At 43.2% G+C, this 23,146-nt stretch overlaps 2 protein-coding genes across 3 annotated transcripts; one reads left to right on the top strand and one right to left on the bottom strand.

Moving 5' to 3' along the window:
- Positions 1-850: 850 nt before the first annotated feature.
- LOC118227531 (lactase-like protein) lies at positions 851-10,499 on the top strand. Its single transcript, XM_035418080.1, has 10 exons — positions 851-995; positions 2,468-2,628; positions 3,078-3,165; positions 4,446-4,549; positions 4,938-5,066; positions 6,505-6,594; positions 6,841-6,895; positions 8,076-8,329; positions 8,780-8,882; positions 10,444-10,499. The coding sequence occupies exons 1-10, from the start codon at positions 863-865 to the stop codon at positions 10,497-10,499; spliced, it is 1,173 nt and encodes a 390-aa protein (XP_035273971.1). The 5' UTR covers positions 851-862.
- zwilch (zwilch kinetochore protein) lies at positions 9,343-23,114 on the bottom strand. 2 transcript variants are annotated; one of them, XM_035418518.1, is made up of 19 exons: positions 22,812-23,114; positions 22,556-22,595; positions 22,234-22,329; positions 22,014-22,123; positions 20,912-21,102; positions 19,969-20,048; positions 19,478-19,633; positions 19,056-19,127; positions 18,770-18,863; positions 18,527-18,579; positions 18,219-18,336; positions 17,265-17,344; positions 16,083-16,239; positions 15,729-15,757; positions 14,810-14,946; positions 14,470-14,565; positions 12,739-12,857; positions 12,149-12,253; positions 9,343-9,574 (listed from the first exon to the last, which is right to left on the bottom strand). In XM_035418518.1, exons 1-18 carry the CDS (start codon positions 22,865-22,867, stop codon positions 12,162-12,164), a joined length of 1,776 nt encoding a protein of 591 aa, XP_035274409.1. In that variant the 5' UTR covers positions 22,868-23,114; the 3' UTR covers positions 9,343-9,574; positions 12,149-12,161. The 2 variants fall into 2 exon arrangements, with proteins under 2 accessions (XP_035274409.1, XP_035274407.1); XM_035418516.1 differs by lacking the exon at positions 9,343-9,574 and adding an exon at positions 10,880-11,554.
- Between the last annotated feature and the right edge of the window lie 32 nt (positions 23,115-23,146).

Raw genomic sequence — 23,146 nt, 5'->3', positions numbered from 1 at the left:
GGTTCCCAGAAGGTTTGGGCACTGAGGGAAAAGCTAGCCCTCCTAAGCTTAGAGCCTATCTCAAGCAGGTTATGACCAGTCACCCAGAAACAACCCACGGCATGCCGACCAGCCTTTCAGCAGGAGGTCAGAAACAGGGCTTTTCCTTAAAATTGTTACTGCATTAAATTAAATAAACTGCATTGCTCTGAAAAATAACCATTTAATTGAAATGAGGGGACACTCAGTTTGATGTTGGTTATTTAATGGGCCTTTGTGATTAAAATATTAGAACCCCTGTGCCTGGAGACTTAAATGAGCTCTGTAACCTGTATAGTCAAGCCTTCACTGCTGGCTCAGAGACATTCATAATTACTCGTCAGTAATCTTAAAAAGAGTCAGACGTGAAAAACTTTGACATGAAAAAATAGCATATATTTGGCTTCTGTAATCTAGTCATTCTACCCTTTGAATAGTGGTGTAGTTCAATGCAGCTTTGTCTATTTGTTGCTAGTCTCCCTTTTGGATCCTTGATTGGCATCATATAAGCATTATGATTTCAGTTAGCCTACTATTGCCTAAGTTCACTTTGGTGTGATGCATGTTTGTTGTCCTTCATGGAAATTGTTAAGCACTACTTTTTTTATTGTCATAATGTTTTTATTTTTAACACAGTTTTCAGCCTGATGCTTATTTACTGTGAATTTAGTTGGCCTGAAGCTACATTTTTGCTGTTAATATTATTATTATTATGATTTGTAGTAGTAGTAGTAGTAGTAGCAGTAGTAGTATTTGAATAATGATAATAATTTTGTATCTCCCCATGCTGCAGATGTGACTGTCAGAAGCAGGGGGGAGTGAGATCCTGGAGGCTGGGAATACTATGGTGCTACGCTGTGCTGCTACGCTGAGCTGGAGCCATGTGCTTATGCTGGTGCTGTGTCTGTCTGCGGCTGCGGACTTCCACTGGACAAAGCACGACCGCAGCCCCTTCCATTATGGCTCTTTTCCAGCTGGTGAGCCACGTTCCGCAGCTGCAGCCACTGAACAACACCAACGGCATGGCATGGCACGGCTCGTCTGTAACAACCGACAGTCTATCGTGCGTTTAGTGTTAGCAGGAACGTCTTTCCCTAAAACTCACCGTTGTTCATTCTACCTCCAGTCATTGTTCTTTTCACAGAAAGTCAAGCAGCTTCATTGCCCAGACATAAATTGAGTGACTAATTTAAAGGTCACCACAACCCCCCTCTGCAAGGACTGCAACTGCTGATTCCTGCTGCTGTCGTGGGTATAAATCTATCACAACGAATCAATATGCATTCTTACAGTGCTTCCGTTCTATCTCTCCAATCCTCCAGTTCGTGAGATGTCTAGTCAAATACAGATTACTCAGCCTCTCCGCTTCTGAATTCTGAGTAAGCAGCAGCAGAAGCAGCAGCAGCAGCAAATGTACCATTAAAGGTTTAGTTTATTATCTGTAGCAGGGATGCACAATGCGGGCCAGACTCTTTCAGGATTTTAAACCAACTTCCTATAGAGAACTAGCTCTGTACAAAATTAGGCCAGAACACTGGCTTTGAATTTACACAGGGGGACTATGAGGGATTTCGGGCCATGGGAAAATATTTGGCCCCACCACTCCAGAAAATCCTATGTTCTAATATTTATTGAGGGTGCTTGTCGGTCAGAGCCATTGGAATCGCCTTATGTCCCCCCCCCCCCCCCCCTCACCCCCATGGCGCCCCATGTACACACAACACACACCAGGTCTTCAGTACTCAAGTTGTGTACCCCTAATTTATGGAGTATTGTTAAGATCATCTTTTGTTTTAATGAAAAAGCACATCAGGTGATTTCAATGTGCATGCCAGGCTTATGTTCTATGCTAGCACAAAAGTGCCTAACTCAGCAAATCAAAATCTTGGCTATTATTAACTGATTAGATGAATCAGGTATTTTAGTGCAGCAGAGGAAGAAATGCCTGCATACACATTGAACCTTCTCAGATAAGATTTGGGACCTCTGACTTACACATTGAATGAAGCTGAGATTTTCATTCATTCATAGGATCATTGTGTGGAAATGAGATATTTTCTATTACTCTGTACTTTCATTTACAACTGCTTACAGAGGAGGGAATAAAAGGCAGCTGTTGCAGCTTGGACTTGAACCTCCAGGGCTCGATACTGTATGTGAAACAATGAATTGCCGTCTGCCCCAGGGCACTCAACTCTCAGAGCATTCATAGCACCAGTTTTTAAGCCCTGTGTAACACACCATTAAGTTATTTCCATGCAACATTAGTGGCTCCCAGAGGGCCAGTCTATTGATTCCATGCCTCTACATTAGCCTGGCCATTCTTCAAGCCATTCCGGCTTGTATGGACACCATAGCTACTACAGCTTGAGTGGTCATGTGACTCCATGGGCCATTGAATCTCCTGTTTGTGCCCCACCCCCTTCCCCACTTCTCTCTTATTGGACAGGATTTTCGTGGGCAGCCGGCAGTTCAGCCTATCAAACAGAAGGAGCCTGGGACACGGATGCCAAAGGAGTGAGCAACTGGGAGTCATTTTCCCACAAGATGGGACAAATAATCCACACCGCCAATCAGGACTGTTCCTGTGAGGGATACTGCAAAGTCAAGGTGAATGATAGCAGTTTTGGGAAATGCCATGAGATTAAGAGCAGGTGCTGTTCAGTGGCAGGGATTATTCTACTGGGCCCCAGTATTAGTGCCTCTGTACTTCCATCAAGTGGTAAAATGAAAGTACTGCCATTAAATTGGGGGAGCCCCTCACACGCCAATTAAAGAGCTGGTGGCATGACATTAGTCCCAGCCGAAAATGCAAGGAGGATGCATCTTAAATCACTATTCTTAACCAATAAAGCTATTATTTTCTCTTTTTTTGTTTATTCTTTTATTTTTATTATTTTGTTTGTTATTATATATCATTATGGGAATCAATATGAGTCATAAATACATAAATGTATAATAATAATAATAATAATAATAATAATTATTATTATTATTATTATTATTATTATAGATGTATTTGCCCAATGTCCCACCTCTGCTCTGTTTCCCCCGTCCAGGAAGACATCTCCCTCCTGAAGAAGCTGAAGCTGAACTTTTACTGCTTCTCCCTGTCCTGGGCTTGGATCTTCCCCACAAGGAGGAAGGGTAAAAGACAGCAATGTTTTTCCCCAGCCCTGGGGCTGTCAAACTCCTGAGAGTTTTGTACTCTGTCCTAGGGCTCTCAAATCTGTTCATGGGTGGTGGTGTTGAATATTGCTAGGGAAATCTTGTAATTCTTGTAATTCTTGGTTGTGGGTGTGATTCCCGGGTGAGGCACTGTCACTGTTCCTTGGAGCAAGGCACAAAATTTGAATTGCAAATATTCAGCAGTAAAAATGAATTATATGTAAAGATTATAAACCATTTTAGTTGCTCTGGATAAAAGTCTCTTCAAAGTCCTTAAACTGTGAAAGTCTTGGCATTGTGAAATTCCATCTTGGGACTTTCCTTTGTTTGTTGAATTTTGTTCCCAAATATTGAGTCAATGATATTCAATTACACACACTCGACAAGGGTCGAATAGCTGAATAGCTACACACACGGACAAATATCTGAAAACTTTTTCTGTTGTACTTTTACAGAGTTGGTATCGCAAAGATACTTTACATGAAAAAAAAAATCCTCAGTGGCAGAAAACTGGCTAAATAATCGTTGTGATTGAGGAGATTTAACTTCATCTTCAATGTTTTCAATGTTTTTAGATTACCCTTGGGCCTCAAGTACCCAGAAAAACTGAACTTTCTGTTGACAGTTGAGCATATTTTATTTCTATATTTGTTATTGATTTTGTTCCGACCATAATTGCGACTCCTGTAGTGTAATGAGCTCCCTATCTTTTTTAATTAGACATTTTTGGTGTCTAATCAAAACATCATTTATCCTCTTAAAGCTAGCCTATGTAAAAAATAGAAAAATATATATTCTCACTTTGAAGAATTAATACCCCATATTCATTTATGGGCTTTCTATTCAGTCAGATAAATTTCAGTGAACTTATGCTCTCATCATTTCAGTTCTATACCCTGCTGTAAAATCATACATAAAATCACAGTGGGGTATGAGTACTGAAATGTGGCCTGGTCACTGAAACTGTTACAAATTCAAAGACAAGGCAAAATAAAATGAGTTAAACCTGCTATTTGTTACAGATCAGCTCAAACTCACTTAAAACTTGTTTTTCATAATCTTAACTGACCTAGAGATGGAACGAAAACCAGCACACACAGGAGAGCCACATAACCCAGTTGACACTGCTTTAGGATTTGTACTTCCTACAGAACAGAGGAAAACTGACATCAGTATAACGTGATTTATTTGGTCAAAGCTGTAGTATGGTCCTTAATTTCTCTTTTCTTAATTTCGTTTTTGTTTGATATTTTTTGTAGCTGACCCTGAAAAAGGGATAAACCACAATGATGCCCCAATCAATGGTCTCTTGGAGAACTGGATCACCCCTGTTGTGACCGTGTACCACTGGGACCTGTCAGAAGTGAGTATGTTTTATAACCTGAGTATGTATCATAGGGACCCGTCATAGGTGAGTGTGTTCTGTAACCTGTGTCATGGGGACCTGCCATAGGTGAATGTGTTCTGTAGCCTGTATCATGGGGACCTGCCATAGGTGAGTCTGTTCTGTAGCCTGTATCATGGGGACCTGCCATAGGTGAGTGTGTTCTGTAGTGTGCATCATGGGGATCTAAGAACTGCAAAGCTCCAACAGAATGAACATTAATGTACTGAGACGGAGGTCACATTTAGCACTGTCACTCACAAACCACTTCCTCTCATTATAATGTAAAGGTCCTCCATCTCAGTGAGTTTTAATAGCTGCCGATTTTCATTTGGGAAGTAACTGAAGTAGAAAGGATTATTCTCAGTCCCTGCAGGGAAAGTATGGTGGCTGGCAGAATGAATACATGGTGTACCACTTCAATGACTTTGCCTCGCTGCGCTTCGAGAGGTTCAGAGATAGGGTGAAATACTGGATCACTTTCCATGGCTTCTGGGTATGTCTAATACACCTGACCAGCCAGTCATTCTGATTCCACCAATAGGAGTACCCAACCAATCATAATTCACCTGGTCCCTGGTATGGTTCCAAATATTTCTTTACAGAAATTTTAAATGTTGCAAATACAGAGCTTTTTTACCCGTTAGCCGCAAATATAGGCCTACTCAATGTGTGCATTCAAGATACTCTGCCGTCATGCCAAAATTACATAGGTGGTGATGGTGGAGTAAACCACCAAAAAAACCCATCCACACTGAACCGTAACAGCAACCATGTCAGATTGGAATGTCAGTACAACATTCTACAAATGAAAGATTTATGATCAAGGATAATGTGCTAATGTGATAGCATATATATAGTGAGTACAGAATAGGATAATGTGAATACATTGTTTGGATTCACACACATGACTGCTAATTCCTACAAAGTAAATGTTGTGTCTGTTTACAAATTAGACCATATTTCAAGTTCAGTTAGGTGCGTAAACACTTAAATTGAAATTCGTAAATATATAGTATTCTCGGGCAATTGTAGTTTTTGCAGATTAATTTCTTAACCCTTGTTCCCTCGTGCTGTTTCTGTTATATGCATCTTCCTTTTCTATCCTTCATCAGCCACCCTAACTTAGCCAGCTACTGTCGGTTCAAGCAGCTGAGCAGCGTATAGCAGACAGAATTTTAGCTCAAAAATTCAGCTGAAAACACAGCTTTTTTCAGACCAGACCTCTGATACCACAGCATCCCTAAAAGTCGCCTCTTTGCAGACTTGACTGCATTTTAAATACTGTTAATATTTGAAAAGTGATGCCAAAAACTGTGTTATTTCTGGACCAGACATCTGGGACCAGATGAATTACGACTGGCTCAGTGTGACACAGGCATATGTGTGTGGTAGCATTGCATAGTGCTTAAGGGACTGGTCTTCAAACCAAGACATTTATTTCATGGTTAAGGCGGGAGTCCACTGCTGTGTTGCTAACATGAGCATTCTACGGCATTAAATAGTCATAAATTATTCATGAGATTGTGATTACAGCATTTGAAATACCGCCTGTCTAGGCAGCAGACAGTGATGACTAAGGAAGAAGAAACAGAGGCAGGCTTTTAATTTCCACTGAATTACGATGGGTGCAGATCACTTAACCTGACTCGCTTTAGTACACGTCTGGCTGTATGAATGCTCAAAATCATCATGGCTAAGAGCAAAGTAATGTGATGTTTGTAATGTATATAATGTGTACTAATGTACATGTAATTGAAATGCGATTTTTTGCCAGTGAAAAGTCATTTTGATGTATTTAATGTACAGTATGTTATGCAATATGTCTCGAGTGTATGTCCAATGTTGCAATGTATGTAAGGATTGGTTATGCAATTGTAATGGATGCAACGGATTTGAATATGCGTAGTTATGTCATTTTATTGTGTCTGCAGTCTATATCGGGAGATGAGATGGGAGAACACGTTCCCGGGCTGAAACTGAGGGGCACTGGGCCTTACAGAGTGGCCAATCACATTGGAAAGGTCAGACATATCTGAGACTCATACACTTAACTACCTGTCAGAGACCATGCGCTATGCTAATGTTTCTCTGAAACACTGTTCATATAGGAGATCATACGCTATGCTAACATTTCCTTGAGATATTCTGCTCCATGCAGGGCCAAATGCGATGCAGACCTAGTTCCCCCTACAGCACAGCTCTCAAGACATCATTGTGCATGCTATGACCCCAGAAGCAGTTCTGATTGTCTTACTTCTCTTCCTCAGGCCCATGCTAAGGTCTGGCCCAGCTACAATGCTCACTGGTGCAGTGCACAGAAAGGTAATGGGAATGGTCACAGGGCTCAGGCTGAAGAGATGCCTCAGCTAGGCTGTGAGAGGCCCTGGCAAAAGGCAGTACTCCGGTCCAGACAGTGTTCACGGCTGGGCTGAGCACTTTATTATGTACTATTATGATGTTTTAGGTTTGTACTCGGGGCCATGCTCTGTTCAGGGCAGTGTTCAGGGCCAGGTTAAGGGCTGTGTCCCAAAAGGAATAGTGTCCTCGTTGGGGAACTGGGGGGAGCCGGTGGGTACCAGCAGCTCGAGGGACATTGAGGCAGCTCAGGGATACATGCTGATCCTCATGGGCTGGTTTGACTTGCCACTCTTCTAGTACTCCATTAAGTGATGAAAGGTTACATTGGCAGGTCACACTTCTGGCATGTTCCAGGCACGCTGGAAGGGACAAAACACCCTAGAGTGGAGAATTACACCCAAATCTTTCACGACATACTATGCAGGATTTTAAGCCTTGCTGTGGTCCTGTGTTTGCAATCAAATAAATCTCCTCTTCCATCCTCAACCCTGCCCACTCACCTCCGTTTCTTTATTTTTTATATCCATTTATTGCATACCAATGGTTTTATACCATTTTTATTTTTATATCTCTTTCGATATCTGTCGAATCAAGGAACAGAAATTCCAAAGTTGACTCTGGTTTTTGAACAAGCCCTGTCGGCTTCTCATTTTGATTCACTGTACTTGTGCTTCTTCACCTCTGCCACTGCAGTAGCTAGCTTGCTGCAAACGCTCCTCTGAAACTTGATCCTATCCCACAAGCTCTGTAGCCACACCCTGAGTTCACTGTATGTAGGAAGTTAAATGTCGCTAATTAAAGAATTGCTCAAAACAGGCTATATAGATATCCAGCTATATATACTTAACCTTGAATGTTCTGTCACCCTATCATTATTGAAAACATCCCAGTTTTTATAGTTCTTCTGAATGTTTCTGAAGTGACTTAGTAATCTGGCAATGGACATTCTGTTCAGTAACATGGCCAATATAGCTATAAACCTTCCAATTTGATGCTTCCTATGAGTATTTGAGAGGGGGTGTGACAAGTACAATGGCAATTGTTGTTCTGTACTGTAATATAGCAGAGAAGGTGATGTTGCCAATCTGGTTAGTCTGTAGAGTCTGTGGCTTCACTACACTCATGTGTATTTCACCATTTTCAGGGAGAAAGAGCATCCAGCAGGGTCTGGTTAGCTCTCGGCTGCCTGCCTTTTCATCCCATGGGAAGAGCTACATCAAGGGCAACTACAACTTCCTGGGCATCAGCCATTTCATATTCTACGCAGCAGAGAACTTCCCACCAGGCCACCAGGGTGGCTGCTTGTCCTACTGTGGTCTGGTAGACCCACACTGGCCTGACTTTGAGTGGCTCTACTCCTTGCCCTGTGGGATCCACCGCCTGTTTAACTGTGTCAAGGTAACAAGCTCTTCCCCTATATTGGGGTGCATGCTATACCTAGCCTGTTACTTAAATCCACAAGTGCCGGCTAGCCTATAGACTACACAAGGTAGTCTATGTTACTAAAGTTACTTGGTGCAAGTTCAGACTGGCTAATAGCTAGGAGTGTAGGCTAGCCTATAGCCGCAAGCGCAGACTAGCGTATTGCCATGAGTGCAGACTGTAATTTAGAGCCAAAGGCATAGGCTAGCCTATAGCTACATGTGCAGGCTAGCCTATAGCTAAAAGTGCAGACTAGTGTATTGCCATGCAAGCGGGCTAGCCTGGAAGGTAGAGGCAAAGGCATAGGCAAGCCTATAGAATGTGACTCTAGGTCTTGCTGGAAGCTGTTAGACTATGACTGAGCAGAATGCAGTAGCTCCCCTCTTTTGTGTAGTGTTGAAACACAATGCTTTTTCTCTTATTTAGACTCAGATTATAAATCTGATAATCGAGAAGACCACATGCCCAGAGCTTTGTGGTGAGTGGATGATGCAGTACTTCAGGGAGTCCATCAATAAAATGCTGAAAGGTGAACACCTAAACACACACACACATGCCGAGTAGTTTTAGGCGATTAAGGACGGGGTGAATGTGAAGGTGACACACAGCCTGGTCGCTGCTGGACAAGTTTTAGTGGGAAAAAAGAAAATAAATAAATCTGACACAGAAAGTGCTGTCTATTCAAGTTTATCAGAAAGAGGAACAAACAAGACTTCAAACCATGTAAAATGGCTTAAAAATCACATGGTCTTTGAAGGAGTGTGGTAATGATTATCTGTGCTTTTAAGTATTAGTTATTGTATTTAACAGTGAATAAAGACCTCCGTTGAATGAGAATGTTTGTGCGTGGTTTAGCCACAGAACCAAAGGTGGAAAATCCAGGTTCAGAAGGTAAGTCTCCCCCCCACTGTTTTTTTGTCCCACTCACCTGGGTTAACTAATTAGCATGATTCTTCAGCTAAGACATATAAATTATTTGTGAAATCAGCTGACTGATTGGCTGGGCTGGGTGGAAGAAACACATGGCAGGACTTTTACTTTCTGACCCCTGGACTTTCCAACTCTGCACAGAACTGGGTAAGAACTGTGGGCTTTACTGTTCTCTGCTGACTGCTAATTGGCTACCTCACAGATGGACAGCTGGAAACAGAGCTCCTCCTCCAATCGGCTTCAAGCTGCAGGTGAGACTAAGCCAAAACCACTCAGATCTTTCATTTTGTCCTGTAATTATAAGTGAAAAAAGATAAAACTCCCTAAGAACAATGAAAGGCATGGTTTGGCTTGTCTTGTTTAATACTCTGAGCCTTTTAGTAAAAGCAATAAAGTGAAACGGGTCTTAATTCTCACAAGTTCCATCCTGTCAACATGGAAAACTGGCCTATGAGATAATGCAGTATGTCACCAAGTGTGTGTACGGCGCATTAACCTTTGTTAATAAATACACAAGTTCATAACTCGGAGAGCTGCAGTTGTCCAAAAGTAACACAGAGACTAGTGAATTCCAAATTTACAGCACCAAGGCAGGTGAAACCCCACCTGCCCCCCCATATTTTATCATAATAACCTTACAAACTTACAAAGACATGCTTAATAATATCTGGATATATTATATCTAAAAACTGTATAATAAATGTTAAAACTCTTTCAAGGTACAGTACTGTACAGTAATACCATTATTCCCAGACATGCTCTAATGAATTACTATAAGATATATTGTATATTAGTTTTGCTTGTCATTTTTTCTTTGTAATGATCTTTTTTAACAGTAGATATAGAACTAGTACAGTAAATTACATGTTACTAACTAAAGGAATAAAAACTTAGGGGTTAATTAAAGTCGGAATTCACACCAAATAACCTTTACTATGTAATCAAACACACTCATTTTAAATGCTTTTCTTGTTCTGTAACCGACGGAGCAAATCCAAGACTGACTTTCACTGTGTCTCTCCCTCTGAGTGAGGAATGTTGGACGTCACATTTGCTGTTTCTTTAGCAGTGTAATGGCTAGTATAGGCGGAGCAGAGCTGGATGCCTGCAGATTAGGGCCGTCTTGAGTTAAAAGGAACTTCCTTTGCGCTTCCCTTCAGGGGCGGGAAAGGGAGAAGGAATTCCGAAGATCCGGCCAATGCACGCCGAAGCTTAGATCACAACAGATTAAAACCCCTACTGAACTTCGTTTTTCTTTTTTTGGCTTTGCGAGTTTGTGAGTTTACGAGCATGCGCTTACACCCACATATACACACACACACAGGCGATGGGTACAGTGCCCTGCTGAGAGTCACTGTGACCTGCTGTCTCGTGCTGATAGGAAGAGGTGCGGCATTAAACAACACCGAACCTCCCCCTCCAAGTCTGTGGGCTTGACGGTTAGCCAATACTGTTCAAAAATGGCTGTGTGTGATCTGTGGTTTCCATCTTGTTTGCAAAGGCTTCAAAAAAATAAAAGAAAACTGTGGGAACTGTTCTAGAACTGGATTGTACTTTCAAAAACTACATAAATCAGAAAGTACAGGGTTTCTGAAGCAGATTATTTTTATTAGTAAGAGGAAAAATGCAGATTTTAAAGGTGACCATACATATACATGCTGTAGCTTCCATAAGAAGGTATGGCAGCCATAGACCTGCTGTTCATTTCTTTTTCCTTTTTTGAGTCCAGGGTGGTGTGGCACTTTTTCTTACTGTTACATTTCTGCAAAATACCAAACTGGGTCATGTGGTCTGAATTCTCAACTTTCAACTTAAAATACATGCATTTAAGCTGCTTACTCCAAGCACGCCCCCCCAGCACTGCCTGTGACCCAACCCCGTCCCCTATCCTATCCCGTACAATGAAGACAAGCAACCCGGGACTTTCACATGCCGAGAGCTCCTCAATGCTGCCCATTCTTCTTAAAATCCAGACACAGTGCCTCCTCCCACGCCCCGTCCCAGATCCAGGATTATCAGAGCGCGTACGCGTTTTGGAGAAAAGGCAAGGCTGCATAATCGGGAGGAGGGGACAGCCGGCTGACTCCTGGTACTGTCCTTGAAAAGCGTGCCGTATTTGGGCCCTGGAACAGGCTTCCCAACCAACATCCGAATTCACAAGGTTGACATTCCAGGGTGCATCATGTGTGTGTGGTATTTTTTTTCCAAGGAGGGTAAGAAATTCAAGAAAAGGAGATGTAATATAGGCATCCAGAATAATAATGGTGTATCCTGCAAAATAACAAGAACAACCAGCATTAAGAGTCATGCTGTACGGGAAGACATACTACAAATACTACATTCCCAAGGTGTTTTGCAGCCCATCATATACGATCTACAGCCTTTAGATCTGTGGTGGCTTAAAGGACTAATTTCTTCAGGTCCTTTGTACATAAAAAAAGCTTTAGACTCACAAACCTTTTTGTTGAGTTGGAATGATAACATTCAAGCAAAGCATGCACATTCATTTGCAGAAACAGGGTCACAGTGACACTGCTCATAGCAGACATAGAATATGGAATGCACTCACTGCAGAGCTAGATAATGATACATCTTCTCGGTTTACACAACAGTTCATTCAAAAGAACAAGGAAGCAATTGCAATGACATAGACCCATGTAAAACGGAAAGTTACGGATTCCATGTGAAGGATTAATTATGTTCTGAAACCACACAGAAAACGAGAGTTGGGGGTCAGTGCCATTTCAGATGCATTAGTCCCGAAAATGGACCGAAATTAAATTTACTAACCGAACCAAACCACGAAGCATACTTCAAATTAAAAGCGCAAATAAAGGTTTGTGAGAAGGGGCCCTGTGTACGTACCATGGGGCGGAGCTCAGCTGAAGTTGACCAGGCTGCAGCTGACGCTGGTGGTGAAGTACGCAGGCTCCTCTCCCTCACCGTTCAGCGTGGTCTCCAGAGGAAAATCTGCAGTTGGGGGTTGCCACTCAAATCAGATCCCTGCTTTTGGTAACGTTGTAACGGCAGCTTTAAGGATTAATTTCAGGTCATTCAACTGAGATACTTTGAAGATGGAATTACAGGGCTGAACAGACAGAAATGTAAAAGCTCAAGTCAGAGAGGTTTTCACCATAGATGTATCAACCAGTGACTTGACAGTAAATAGATTTTCTACACACATGAAAACAAGGGAATTATCAGACAACTTCCCATGACTTTCCAAGACAGAGAGAGTCTGTACAGCCTACAGCTAAATGTCTGGCTATAACAGATATTTGAGAAAAACATGCAAAAGCGGTTCCCAGAAGGTGTTTTTCCACAGGGGTTTTAGTTTCCTCTTTTAATGATATTTAGCACAAAATTTGTAAAATGTAAATATATATGGACACTGCAAAGGGGCAGGTTAATCCTCAAACTCTGCAGGGTTGGGGGTGTGAGGGCGGGCCTGTTACCTGCCATGTCAAAAGTCACATGATCCACCGGCGGTTTGTCACTCAGCTGCCAGGACGTCCTCACCTCCCTCTTGCCTTGACCGCTAGATATTTCTACCGACCAAGTGATGGGGTGTTCTCTGGAAAACAAGACCACACCCACACATTTTTAACAACCAATCCTCCATTAGCAGCATGGAGAGCACGCCTGCATGTGTGCTTTAAGCCAGATCCACACAAATACCCGCAATCTGACACAATATACAGCACAACCTCAAATACACAAACCTCAGGGTTACAGATTGACCGGTTAACCAAAAAGGTTATGAACCTGGTGGTAGCTTAAGCAGTTTCACCTTTTCAGCTCCCAATTACACAATGTAAAGATGCTTTTTTATTTTTGTCATTACAGTTGATTCAAAAAAAGTGAGCATTAAAAGGAAACAGAGTCACACATATGTTCCATTGATTTAAAAAGAACTGGAAATAGACCTGACCCTCTGGAAGCCAGGTTCCAAAGCTGTGGCACAATGAAATGTAAAAAAAAAAAAAGAAAAAAAAAAAAAAAAGCACGCCAGAAGCGGTCTAATTTGAGCTGCCCGCAAACTGTTCCAGACAACCCCCCCTTCTACTGTGGCCACTTCACAGCAGGAACAGAACAAAAACCCTGAGGAGTTCTTCCGAGGTCATAAAACTGGTGATGACGTCCTCCATTTTAAGAAGCTAACCGTCACGTTCATTTACAAGCACCACATAAAGCCGGTGAGGGTACAGGCCGTAATACTACAGCAGTAGGTGAGACTGAATGAGCTGAAATGTTAAACAGTGAGGCATTCTGGGTAGAGCCGGAATGGTGAGCCTAGCACAAGTGGGTTGGTAGGAACTGAGCTCAAGTCTGCTAATCAGGTAAGGAAGAAACCGTGCCAGTTTTAGGACAGCATGTGCTAGAAGGTGTAGCAGTGAGGTAGACTGAGACAGGGGTACATGGAAAAAGAATAGGCTTGGGGAAGCAGGGACTCAGTAAAAGGTGTGTGTTGTGGATGCGCTACAGTTAAATGTCAGGAGCTACTGAGCCAGTGGTCCTGAACCTACTTATCCAGAGAAACACATTCATCAAGACCCGACAGTGACACAGCAATACATCACAGGAGATGCTCCCTTGATTTATGCAGCTACAATATAAATGATCCCTACCTTACACAGTAGTTAGATCCTTAGATCATTTTTTATGTCTTAGTAAATTTCTATATTCATTTTAACAGCCGTAGAACATATAAAAGTCTTATAACTTTAAATGCAAATGCTTACCAAAAGTAACAAAAGTAATAATAGAAAGATTAGTATTTAATTTAACAACTGAAATGAAAAAAAAAACAAATACATTAACATCATTTTTAAATGTAACTATTAATCAATGTTACTTCGTAAGTTGATTAGGTAGCTTTTTAAACATGGTTGGGGAGAAAATACACCAAGACAGCCTTGAAAAAATATACATACTAAACTCATTAAAACAAAGTAATTCAATGAGATAAAGTACAATACACAATAAATATTCATGCAAATAAGATCAAATTTACAATACACTGAATCTCTGTGCAAAACTATCAGTTGAGAATAGCATGTTAGGCTTAGCCTTTTGAGCGCTGCACAGGCGCAACTGACACACTTCCCTGATAAGACAATAGCCTCAGGCACGTCTACGAGGACTCCGCCCCCCCAGCCGCCGCCCCCTCCACCCGCCGTGCTTACTTCTGGTAGAAGCTGCTGATCACAGCCGGCCGGATCTGCAGCTGGAACTCGTGGTCCTCGTCGTAGGAGCATGTGCGGTAATACTGCAGACATGACCTTGGATAACAGCAGAGGGGAAGGGGAGGGGGAGGGGGAGGGGGGGAGGCATGTACACACCTGTTATGCAACACGTCTGTTCGCGAGCCCTCGACAAGGCCGTGCCGAGCGGAAACCAGCGTTCCGGGGGGCCCCCAGACGCGCGCGGCTCTCGGCCCCGAGGGCACGTGCGCGCACGGCGTTCGCATGTACGGGGTCAGCCGGGGGCGACCGCCCACCCGCCGCGCCGGGGCCTATAACTCACTGCGTCAGGAGGAACAGCTGCTCGTAGGCCAGGCTCAGGAACGTGCTGCACGTCACCACGATCTCCAGCAGGTGGTGCAGTTTCTTCGCCCGCACCACCTGCTCCTGCAGGTCCGCCTCCGTGCTCAGGTAGTAGCTCTGCGCGACACGGGCGGGGAGACGTTCACACGCTGAGTGGCGCCAAGCCAAACACATTCCTCAAATAACTCTTACAGGAGAGAACCTCAGGAGCCGCTGCCTACTAAGCATGTATGTGCAGCACGCTGCTTTCACCTTATGCCACCTCCATATTGTATATAGCTATGAATCAACTGTACTGTAATTCCATACAAGGTGACCTTGATTGTGCAGAACTTCTTTAATAAATGAAATCAATTAGTGCCATTAAGAATATTATTATGACTTATTATAAAGAGAGGACTTTGAATCACTTATGCTCAAACTTCAAAGAACTTAGGTTTCCAAGAAATTAAAGACCTTTTAAGACCCATTAAAAAGAATTATGTGCATGTGCACAGGTACTTGTGAATGCTCTTGGCAGTAAATACCAAGAACTTAATGTCTAATCTGGTAAACCTTTGGTTTGAAAAATCACCACCACCAACTGGCTGGAGTTTATATCTTCAGGCCAGAGACATAGAAAAGATTGGACAACGAAACATGGAAAGATTAAGAAAGATTACTAGCCATGGTTTTTTTTTTTTTGGAGGGGGAGGGGCAGTCCTCCCACATTCCTTTTTTCTTTTTTTTCCAGGATTAAAATATTTCCACAGATTCTGGAGGCTTGTGGTGAACGTTACTCAAAACCACGTGCTGAAATGCACCTCCTTCCAACAGCGTTCTCAGTTAGACTCATTCTGTAAAAACACTGCTGGGCCCGCAGACCTGCTCTCCAAGCCTGCAGTCCCCTGCACACTCACCAGGTGGTTCAATGTGGTCAGCTCCTGACCTGCAATGCAAACAGAGGAGGGGAAACAGCTGTCAATATGAGCCCGTTTCATTGGCTGAATATTCTCTCCATTCATATCCACGTCAACTCATTTGTGGTGAGCGTCTGGTGCAAAATGGCCACCATGCATCACCCAGGTGGGTGCTGAACGCTGGTGGTGGCTCAGTTAGTTCTCCCCCTCAAATTTAAAGCAATCTCAGATAACAAAAAGCACTGCATAATAGCAACACGTCGCTACGACGACTAAGGCTGGAATTCATGACGATGTAACATGTGCCAATAATAATGAGGGTGATGCACATAACAATAATAGTGATTAATGTACCGATGAGGTAGTTGATGTAGTCCTTCTTCATCTTGTCCAGGCCGATCTCCAGGAGCATGTGCACTGGGGTGAGGCCAGTCAGACTCACCGGTTCCATCTGCTGGTGGTAGGACTGCAAGATCAGCTTACTGAGAGAGCTGCTGCTGTCTCTGTGAACCTAGAGAAGAGAAGACGGAGAGAGGGAAGAAAAGAAAGAGAGGGAAAGAGGAATACAGGGAAGGGGGAGGGAAAAAAAGGACAGAGGAAAGAAGAACAGGAAAGGGCGAGGCGTGAGAAAGAAGGGAAGCATGGAGACAGAGAGGAGGGAAGAGGAATTGAAAGACAGCAAAAAGGAGAGGAGATGGAAAGAGAGAGAAGAACGGGAGAGAGGGAGGGGGAACAAGGCATGGAGAAAAGGAGGATGGTTGAACAGAAAGACAGGAGGAAAGAGGTAAAAGGAAAAAGAAGAGCAGGGAAGAGGGTAGAAATGAAAAAGGGAGGGACAGAGAGGAGGAGTAGAAATCAGTTGCTGAACGTGAACCAATGAAAGCTGTACGAAATGGTACAAAATGCCTTCACTCATAGGTACAAAATGTTCTTTCCTGAACCACAAATTAAATACACAGAAATTCCAAGAGCAAACATCACAAAGCATGCCAGCCAATTCCGCAAAGAAACTGAACCATTTGTAAACGGGTTTTTTGGAATGTTGAAGTCCGTGTTCTAGAACTCCATTTCTTTCAGTACTGATTGTTACATTCAGTTAAGAACATTCTAATCGCATATTTGACATCTTACACCTTAAAGGGTTAAAAAGCACTAATCCAAACCCCACTTGACTGCAGTGTAAAAAATAGAGCATAATTAGAGATGGAAAGAGAATATAATAGCAGGGTTTCTCCTTGGTGCACTCTCTTTAAACCGTCTGCTCCGGCATAAAAAAGAAGAAAAATCGGAGACTGGTGGGTGGGTGGGGGGTGGGGGGGGCAGGGTTATCTCTTCAAACTCCCCCACATCAAATATATCCTTCATGTAGACCAGACAGACAGGGCAACAACAACAAAAAATTACCCAGCATGCTTCATGAATAACTCATGACTGAACAACTACACGGCTGGACCGACATTTAAATTAAGGCCACTGTTACATCTGACGGTGTTTACTGAGCTATAGATGCAACGTGCAGGGAAGGCTTGCACACACCCAGGGTTTAATATCCCCGTATTTCAAGGCCTTGATGACAATCTTCAGGCAGTCCACAATGTCTTGATGTGAAGTCACGCCTGTTAAAGGAAGATTGGCACAAGTAAAGGTACAATATTTATACTTTTACAAGGGGTGGGGGGAGGGTGCGCTTTCAATTTCAAGCTGGGGCACAGCAGTCATACTGTAGCTTAACCTCAACTGCCTCCTAGACATCCATAAAATACAGGAAGGCCATGTGAGCCTCTGAGGGGAATTTAGGCAAATGAATAACATGATGTATGGAAACATGTTCATGCTTGAGTGAGACACAGACAGAATCACACAGTAGAACACATTACTGTTCACTGAGAGCAAGTGGAAGGGAGGCTTGGCAGAACAGGCCTCAGCGACCAACTACAGCAGTCAAATATCCAATAACAAAAAACCAACAAGTTAAAAAAATCTTTTTAAAATATAGAGTAGGCCTACTTTGCATCTTTGATTGATCGTCTTACGAGCCAGTTCTGATATTTACTCATTGCCCCAGTTGAGAGATTATCAGCTAGTTGCCAGCCACAACTGATCGCTACACCTGAGATGCGTTTGACGTGGCCTAACCGTAGATCAGCACGGTCACTGCTGCGGTAGACCGTCCACTGCTTTGCCCACTCTGCCTGAGTTTAAAGCAGAGTTCTATAGCCTTGGCTGGTTTTTGCAACTTCCTTTCAATCAGAAGCCAATTTAGGCCTTAAGAACAAGGTTCACAGACACTTTAGCCAATCAATGCATCAAAAATCATGCATTTAAGTGCAGGACCACATCAAAAACCAGCAGATGCAGTGGCTGCCTGTGATTTCAATGTGGGATCCCTGGTTTAAAGCTTGTCATTGCACTCTGGGAGAGTAGTCCTTGTGCACACCCAGCAATCTACTTATAAGAGTTTGGGAGTGGCCCTGTAGGGGGCGATCTTACTCTTCCTCATCCTCAGCCACAGCTGCTCGGTGAAGTCCAGGTCACCTCTTTCCGTCAGCATGGTGTTATACATGGAGCTCTCGGCCAACGATGAGGACTCGGTCGCCCCCTTCTGAGCCTGAGGCAACAGAGAGAAAACCAGCCACTGCGTGCATCAGAAGCACTGAGAATTACTCAAATGTGAGCTATCAAAGGGCAATGATGTGAATGAATCACTGCAGCAGGGGAGGGCGATGCCTTGATTAACCCAGTTATGCGATTGATTGATTGACAGGAGATTGCAGCTCTCCTCATTTAAATGGCCCCACCTCGCTCTCCTTCGCTGGCTGATGCGGCTCCACCATCATCTTGTTCTGCAGATCTGAAAAGGAAAATAAATAACCATCATGCTGATATCAACAACAAAAACAAACAAACATATTGTCTGGGAGAATGTGGTCCTTTCTTCTTGCTGTTGGCTATTGGTGGCAGGGAAAGTAATCTGACTGGAGGAGAGAGGAGGGGGCGGAGTCAGTTATTTGACTGGTGGCAGGGGGAGGAGTCCGGCCTACCCTGGATCAGCTCCTTGGTGAGCTCCACTGCGGACCTCGTCTCCAACGGCTCGAGCCACTCCGTCTCACCTGTCCTTAAACCCTCCGCCAAAATCTGCAAGCCAACAATAAGCCACACTGTTTACAGTAGCAGAACAAAATAATCCACCGACTAGTTTAAAAGCATCATGACACAGAAGTATACCAAATAACCTGCAATAGTCGGATTCAAGAATAGAGACCAGTTCTGTCACAGCCTCTTTCAGAAACAAGTTAAACAGCAGGCACGTGTAATTTTTCTGTGTACCTGGATGAACTCCAGCTCCTTGAACAGTGAATACATGGGACTCCTCATGTCTCCATTAGCCACCTTGATGTTCTGCACAGACCAGGAAACCACATGTAAATATCACAGTTAAGCATCTCCCAATAAAATACATCTTCCAAAGACCACAGAGTTTAACATGGTATAAGGAGAAAGCTGGAATGTCATGGGGTGCCCAATCCCATGGGAATCTGGATAAAAACTAAAGCAAGATACTTACACCTTGTAATACTGCAATACTGCAAGAAAAACATGATTAACATATGTGATCTCAGGATTCTGACCATGATGCAAAAGGGGAAGAGAGCACAAACAAGCAGCTGGATGATGAGGAGGGGAACACATGGTGGAACTGTGAGGGGCGGGGCGGGGCGGGGCTGGGCGGGGCGGGGCAGGGCACTCACCAGGGTGGCTGTGGAGGAGAGAGGCGGAGTCTGCAGCAGGCTCTCCACATTGTTCCATCTGAAGTCCACGGTCACACTGCTCTGGGACTCGATGACAGTGTTCTCCACCACCGTGGAACCAAACAGGTTATACAGCGCAGAACCACGGGTCACCACCTGAGTAAGGGGAAAACACCAGCGCGACTGTCACCACGGCAACAGAGGGCTGAGGAATACAATGGCATGCATGTCCATGGCAACCACCAAGAAAAACGACAGGGAATGTGTTGCCACGGTGAACATGAACACCAAAGCATGCTTTGCCATAACAACAGAAGAAGGAAGACCACCAGAGAGCATCACAATAGCAACAAAGAGAGGACCGCCACAGGCAGTCGTCGCCATGGTGACGTTCAAGCCTTCTATCTGCACTTTCTTTTCGGTGGGGGTTTCCTCTAGGCGGCTGGCTCAGAGGAAAACCAAATGTACAGCGCCAAGAAGTGAAAGCTTACGGAAGAGGAATGGTGTCGTCTCTTGTGCATTTGTTTCAGTTCCTCCAGGGTGATAGATGGGACCTTTGCCACAGTTGGGGCTGCAAAGAATGTACAGTCAAACAGACAAGCTGGTTATCCACAAATACAATGCAAGCACTCACACTCGCACTCGCTCTCTCACATTCACACACTATCACTATCACTCCCCTTGGCACTGACGTTAAGGTGATGACGTTATAATTAGACATTTAACAGATTATCTTATCCACAACTTACAAAAGTGCATATATAGATATCTAGGTAATCAGCAGAGCCAGTGCCAGGTAACAGGTGTCACAACTGCACATAGTAGTTAGCAACTAGACCTACAACGTAATGACAAGTTCCATAGTAGGTTTAAAACCCACCCCTCACCCTCTCCGAGGTGTAAATAAAGTCTACATTTTAAAGTTAGGGTGAGTAAACCCATAATAGCTAATTGCTGAGCCAAGATGCAGTGTAATGTGTTTTTCATCTGAAGAGTGCTGATACCACAAACATTTTTTTTAACCAACACACAAGAAAGCAATGTGCAGTGAAGGCAGTTTGTTTTGGTGGTGCAATATTAAGCAGTTAGACGAAGAGCAGAATAAACCCTTACTTAACACTTGCTTCTTTTTTTTTGGTAGCAGCCCCACTCTATGTGCCACAGCAATGGTCCAAGACCCCTGGTTTCAGACTCCCCACTGGTTTTCCAAATACCATCAGTGGTTTGACCATATCACCCTACCCCACTCAGTATTATTGGCCAAATAAAACCCTCCCTGCCCACCTCAGCTTTTTCATGGGAAAGAAATGAGTTGCACAATGTCCGTTGTGCATTAAGGGCACAGGGGACGACGCAGTGGCGGTGGGTGTCAGGGGTGACCCGATTCCTTCGGCGTACGAGGGCGGCGGCTTCCGGACAAGAAACGGCACCGACCTTTGCAGTTCACGGTGTGGAGCTTGATGGCGGCGGATTTGTCGCCGGTGTGAATGGTCTCTGCCCCCAGCCAGGCCGTTCCCTCGCTGTCCGCCATGTCACAGCGCACCCACAGGGGGCTCAAGGCTGCCGTTCGCGCCCCCTTAGACATGCTGGGGTTCTGACACACTGCGTACCAGGAGAGCAGCTGTCTGTGAACAGAGTCAGATTACATGCACTGCCCTCGCATGTCAAAGTTCACATGTACAGGGCAATACAGAATTATTGGCACCCTCACCTAACGTGCACATAAACACTGGATGAAATTCATTTCATGTTTTCTCAGCTGAGCAATATGAGAAAATTATATCTACTTATGGTGATACCAATGCCTTGTGTAATATTTCTTTTTTTTTTTTTAGAAGCAGTCATTTTTATTCTAAAAAAAGACTTGTGCCATTATTTTCCCTGTATTAGGAACTTTGTGTACCCACCCTTTGCTGAGAGAACACTAAATCTTCTCCTATAATGTTTGTTGAGGTGGGAGAACACACAGCAAAGGGATCTGAGACCATTCATCCATGCATAATATATCTATATCCACCCATGGTCTTTGCTTGTGGATATATTTATTTCTTGACTAATAATTCTATTTTGATTTGAACTATTTTACCTGAAAGCTTAGATTTCTTTCATATTTTGAGTGATAAATCAAGCTGACAAACAGCAATGACATTTTTACATAGTCTTTTTACTCATCTTTAGTAAAGGTGCCCACAATTCAGGTGGTCACTACATACTGTAGATTATACACCCAGACATTCATTAGAAGACATCACCCACTCCCATTATACATGACAGAGTGTAATGTGGTGGGTGATGTGATGTGTCTTGCAATGAATATTATCTTTAACTGTTCAGCATATTTACTCCATAAGGTACAACACTTTTTATAACCACTGCTTGTCCGAGTATAAACACTATCTTTTCAAATCTGATTTTTAAGTTACAAAGGCAAATATATCAGCTCATTTCAGTTTGACAACAACAATAAAAATAGTCAATAAAAAAGGTCTGTTGGTTACAGTAAATGTGACATGCTGTAACGTTAGTAGCTGTTCACCTTGCTTTCATAACGCTGACACCCAGAGGACCTGGATCTTCCTGCATAAGATCTGCCGTTTCATTGGTGAGGGAATCCTCATTTTCCACTTCGATGGGAAATTTGGGAATCTTCAAAACGAATAAAACAGCAAGAAGCAATCGCCCTCATTTGGGATTAGTTGACGTTATATGGCATTATTAAAAAATACAGACCGTTGTACAGGCTTGGCAGAACTCACATATTTCTCGCAGATGAATGCCGGCTGGTTGTCACTGCATATGTTCAGAAGGGGGATGTCAACTCCCGTTTTCACTTTATGGATTTGAATAGCCCCCTAGAAACAAATTTACCAAATTGACGTAGCCTAATATAGTGGTTAGCATCTGTAATTTGTGGCTAACGCTAAAGTTGATTCCGGGGGCGGAACACTGTTCCTGCAAGGCGTGTTACTGGTTAGCTAGACTAGCTAACTTAACGTTACAAGAATTTCTATTTTCCTGCTTTTCTGGTAGCTAGCTATGGTGCTAAGCAAGGGATAAAGTAATTAACGTGCATCTTACCTCGTATTCCACAGGGCTTTTGCATTCATTTGGACAATTCCTAAAATTAAATGAAATAGCGTTTACGTTAGAATAACTACAACTAAGCAGCCATTAATTGACAGCCTGTAACGTTAGCTCGACCGAATTATATACATTGATAACGTTTTGTTCAGCTAGTCTACATGGCTAGTTAGCTGCAAAGTGTCAGAAACCTCAGAACGTTTGCGAGCTAACAAACAAATCTTGCAAATGGCGTAAAAGAAGACAAACTCACAAAAGAAAATTAATAAACTTGTTGGCATCGGCGATTATAGTGGTCTCCATTTTCATGTTTATTGGAAATGACAAGAATAACCTAGCTAATGTAGCTAGCTAATATGACAAGTCACTAACGCGGAATCACAAAGTATCCAAATAGCCCGCGACGTTACGTCATAGGGTCGTCAACGGGTTTTTTCAAGAACACGTACGCGTTCTTTTTTTAAACTAGATTGTAAGTTTCTACCATATTTTCGTCAAATATTCACATTTTTGTCTGCAAATGCGAAAAAATATTTAATATTGACTTATCGGTGTCATCGTTATAAAAAGTAGTTCGGTCCCCACGTT

This window comes from Anguilla anguilla, chromosome 5 (genome assembly GCF_013347855.1).
Source record: "Anguilla anguilla isolate fAngAng1 chromosome 5, fAngAng1.pri, whole genome shotgun sequence".
NCBI lineage: Eukaryota > Metazoa > Chordata > Actinopteri > Anguilliformes > Anguillidae > Anguilla > Anguilla anguilla.
The sequence above is the reverse complement of the archived record's forward strand: the minus strand, read 5'-3'. Positions and strand labels throughout refer to the sequence as shown.